The 4,450-nt window shown below is 43.2% G+C and overlaps 1 protein-coding gene across 11 annotated transcripts in view; it reads right to left on the bottom strand.

Moving 5' to 3' along the window:
• DCAF1 (DDB1 and CUL4 associated factor 1) overlaps positions 1–4,450 on the bottom strand; it is an 88,182-nt gene that overhangs the window by 66,954 nt on the left and 16,778 nt on the right. For all 11 annotated transcript variants that reach the window (XR_005200469.1, XR_005200472.1, XR_005200616.1 and 8 more), the window contains exon 4: positions 3,238–3,311. Coding sequence is in view for 8 of the 11 variants with exons in the window: in XM_037738993.1 (XP_037594921.1) it covers positions 3,238–3,311 (74 nt within the window). In the remaining 3 variants the exon portion in view is untranslated. The remainder of the gene's footprint in view (positions 1–3,237; positions 3,312–4,450) is intronic.

Genomic DNA, 4,450 nt, shown 5'->3' with positions numbered 1-4,450 from the left:
TGTAATCCCAGCACTTTGGGAGGCTAAGGCAGGAGGATCACTTGAGCTCAGGAGTTCGAAACCAGTGGAACAATATGGTGAAATTCCATCTATACCAAAAATACAAATATTAGCCAAGCATGATGGTACATGCCTATAATCCCAGCTACATGGGTGGGAGGATGGCCTGAACCCAGTGAAGTCAAGGCTGCAGTGAGACCTAATCACCACTGCACTCCAGCCTGGGCAACAGTGAGATTCTGTCTCCAAAAAAGAAAAAAGCCACGAAGACACCAATCCCCTTCCATATTCACTTTATTTTCATTGGCTGATTGATTGATTTTTTTCTTAGGACAGGATCTCACTCTGTCACTTAGGCTGGAGTGCAGTGGCACAAGCATGGCTCACTGCAGTCTCAACCTCCCAGTCTCAAGTGATCCTCCAGACTCAGCCTCCCAAGTAGCTGGGACCACAGGTGCACACCACCATGTCCAGCTAATTTTTAAACTTTTAGTAGAGACAGGTCTCACCATGTTGCCAAAGCTAGTCTCTAACTCCTGGCCTCAAGGGATCCTCCCACCTCAGCCTCCCAAAGTGCTAGGATTACAGGCATGAGCCATCACATCTGGCCCCCACACAATTGCATATACACTTTTTTAAAAACATAAGCAGGGCAATATGAACCCCAGAATCTTGACAATGGTTAATGAAAAACTTAAATTTTATAATAAATTACATAATACATATAATAATATGTATTAATAAAAGTCTTCATTTAGCACTTATTTAATATTTACTGAATCTCTAATATTAAGCAATACTATGTTCTGTGCTGGACATGTAACACTAAATAATTATTGACACAGTCCCACCACCCAAAGATTCATAATCCAGGCTGGGTGCAGTGGCTCACTCCTATAATCCAAACACATTGGGTGGTCAACATCTAAGGATTGCTTGAGCCCAGGAGTTCAAGACCAGCTTGGGCAACGTAGTGAAATCTCATCTCTACAAAAATATTAAAAAATTAGCCAGGCATGGTAGCACATGCCTGTGGTCTCAGCTACTCAGGAGGCTGAGGCAGGAGAATTGCTTGAGCATGGGAGGTCAAGGCTGCAGTGAGCTGTGATCTTACTAATGCACTCCAGCCTGGGTGGCAGAGTGACATCTATCTCAAAAAAAAAAAAAAAAAAAGATTTACAATCCAATAGAGGTGACTGTTGGGAAAACAGGTACCATGAGTACAGGATGCTACAGAAACCCCTAGGAGGCCATACAACCCCTGCAGAGAAATCAGACAAGGCTTCAGAGAAGGGATTCCAAGCCAGGACGTAAAAGACGAGAAGGAAGTATCTAAGGAAATGTGGGAGGAGACGAGGGCCAGAAGGCAAGAAGTGCTACTACAGAGAACAAAGTCCAGAGACAGATTCGGTTTTTATAACAAACTAAGGAATTTAAAATTTAACCTGAAGGTAACAGAAAGCCATTAAATGGATTTTAAGCAAGAGGGTACCATAATTTCTGGGCTATAAAACGAAGACTGAATTAGAGGAGGACAAGGCAAGAAGAAACCAGTGAAGAGGTTATTTCAGTAACCAACTGAGAAATGGTTGACTGAACTGTGGTCTGGCTAAACTGGGGTCTGGTGACAAGGACAGAACTAGAGGGATCTGTGAAGTTTAAGATGAAGGGAATAATAACATCTGTAAATTCACTGTATAAGAGAGCTTGGAGGAGCAAAGAACACTTTCTAGCTGACTAGACAAGGACACCATTACTGAGCTAGAGAACAAGAGAAACGGATTATGGAGCAAATGGTTAGACATGTAAAATTCAAGGTGTACATGGGAGATACCCAGAAGGGAATGTCTAGAAAGCAGTTGAAAGTGATCTGAAACTAAGAAAGAGACACTGGTGATACAGAAATAAATCTAGGAGTCAATATAATACAGATAATAATAGCTAATATTGGCCAGGTGCAGTGGTTCATGCCTGTAATCCCAGCACTTTGGGAAGCCGAGGCAGGTAGATCAACTGAGGTCAGGAGTTTGAGACGAGCCTGGCCAACATGGAGTAACTCTGTCTCTACTAAAAATAAAAAAAATTAGCTAAGCATAGTGGCACATCCCTGTAGTTCGAGCTACTCAAGAGGCTGAATCAGGAGAATCACTTGAACCCAGGAGGTAGAGATTGCGGTGAGCCGAGATCCCACCATTGCACTCCAGCCTGGGCAACAAGAGCAAAACTCTGTCTCAAAATAAATAAATAAAAGCTAACACCTACTGGGCCTTTATTGTGTGCCAGGCTCTCTGCCAAGCACCTTCATGCTTAATTTCATTCAAGGATTACAAGAAAGGTTTTAAATACTATTATCTCCATTATACAGACTTAAAAAATAACGCTGAAGCCAGGCACCACGGTTCACATCTGTAATCCCAGCAATTTTGGAGGGCAAGGCGGGTGGATCACTTGAGGTCAGGAGTTCGAACCAATATGGTGAAAGCCCATCTCTACTAAACATACAAAAAAAAATAAGCCAGGTGTGGTGGCAGGCACCTGTGGTCCTGGCTACTCAGAAGACCGAAGCAGGAAAATCGCTTGAGCCTGGGAGGCAGAGGTTGCAGTGAGCCAAGACTGTGCCACTGCATTCCATTCCAGCCTGAGTGACAGGGCCAGATGCTATCTCAAATAAAAAAGAAAAGAAAAAGAAGGCTGGGAGAAAATAAAGTTTGAATGGGCTTAAGTCTCTCAATTAACGATAAAGTTGGGATTTAAATCCAAAACAGGTACCCCCAAAGCCCATGTTCTCAAGCATCATGCCATCCCACCTCCAAAAACAAAACAGCCTCAATTTGTTGAGCAATTACTATGTTTAGGAGCCGAGTAAAATAGGTACCTATATTCTCATTTACTCTTCACAACATCTTTGAGATAGAGCAAAGCACCCTTCTATCCCTCTACATGCCCAACGCGTACACCACAGTGTCAGTGCAGAATCATACTGAATGCATCACTCTTAGTTTTCCATTGAAAAACTCAAGAGGACCCCTATATTCTCAAATTTAAAATCATCTTGCCCAAGAATGAGCATAGACACCTTAGGAGGCCTCACCAATATCAAAGTACAAACCAAAGAGAAAGCATATGGCCACAACCAGGACTTTGGCAAAAAACACTACTCCCAACATTGTTGAGGCCTTAGGAGAAAGCAGCATCTACAGGTGAAAATCGCTGGAGAAAAGTAAAAAGCAAACCTACTGCATTCATGAAATCATCATTCTTGAAGAGTATTCTCAGCAAGTGGCCCAGCATACACTCTGGATCTGCTCGACCTACCAAGAGAAGAGGGGAGGAACAAACAAAGGAATGATTAAGTCATCCCAGTCAAGCAACTTAGACCTCTGGTAAGGCACCTGGGTTGTTATAAGTACTAATAAAATGCCAGCAAAAATAAACAGAAACAAAAGATTATTGTGCTAAATTAGAGTTCGTAAGAACTTGCTTTAGACCAGGTACAGTGGCTCACACCTGTAATCCCAGCACTTTGGGAAAGCCAAGGCAGGCAGATCACCAGGTCAGGAGTTTGAAACCAGCCTGGCCAACATGGTGAAACCCCGTCTCTACTAAAAACACAAAAATTAGCCCAGCTACTCACGAGGCTGAGGCAGGAGAATTGCTTGAACTCAGGAGGCAGAGGTTGTAACAAGCAGAGGCTGCGCCACTGCACTCCAGCCTGGGTGACAGAGCAAGACTCTGTCTTGAAAAATAATAAAAATTAAAAAAGAAATGTGCTTTGAAGATTCCAATGTAAAAACTTGAGACACTGCTCTCTAGCCTTCCCATCTCCTAGCATACTGCCTATACAGCACTGCTGAATTAAACAAATGAGCACTAGATCCAGACCAGCATCACCAAGAGTATACAAGGTCTACAAAAGAATCATAAAGGAACCTAAGAGAAAGACACTTGACTTCCCATCCATAAAAAGGCAGGAAGCATGCTTCTATTGATGGGTGGCCTGGAGAAGACAGGTTCCAAGTCCAACCTCTCCTTCTACTACAATGACAACAGCAGCAGAGATGCATCCTCAAACATGTAAGGATACCCTGAGTCAGGGTGAACAGGGTGAATTCCACCAAGCAATCACCAACCCTGAAGATACAGTGACCTTGGCCATCTTAACTTCCTGGCTCTTGTGAAAAGGAGACCAGGGGCCTGGAATCGACTCAATGCACAGCCTAATTAAAAAGAATTAGTTAATGAAAGAGAGAATTATTGGTTTGTTGTCATTGTTGCTGTTTTTTGAGACAGAGTCTTGCTCTGTCACCCAGGCTGGAGTACAGTGGCTCGATCTCAGCTTACTGCAACCTCCACCTCCTGGATTCAAGCAATTCTCCTGCCTCAGCCTCCCAAGTAGCCGGGATTACAGGTGCCTGTCACCACCTCCAGCTAATTTTTTTTTTTTTTTTTT

This window comes from Cebus imitator, unplaced genomic scaffold, assembly GCF_001604975.1.
Source record: "Cebus imitator isolate Cc_AM_T3 unplaced genomic scaffold, Cebus_imitator-1.0 Scaffold0, whole genome shotgun sequence".
In the NCBI taxonomy this organism is placed as follows: domain Eukaryota; kingdom Metazoa; phylum Chordata; class Mammalia; order Primates; family Cebidae; genus Cebus; species Cebus imitator.
The sequence above is the reverse complement of the archived record's forward strand: the minus strand, read 5'-3'. Positions and strand labels throughout refer to the sequence as shown.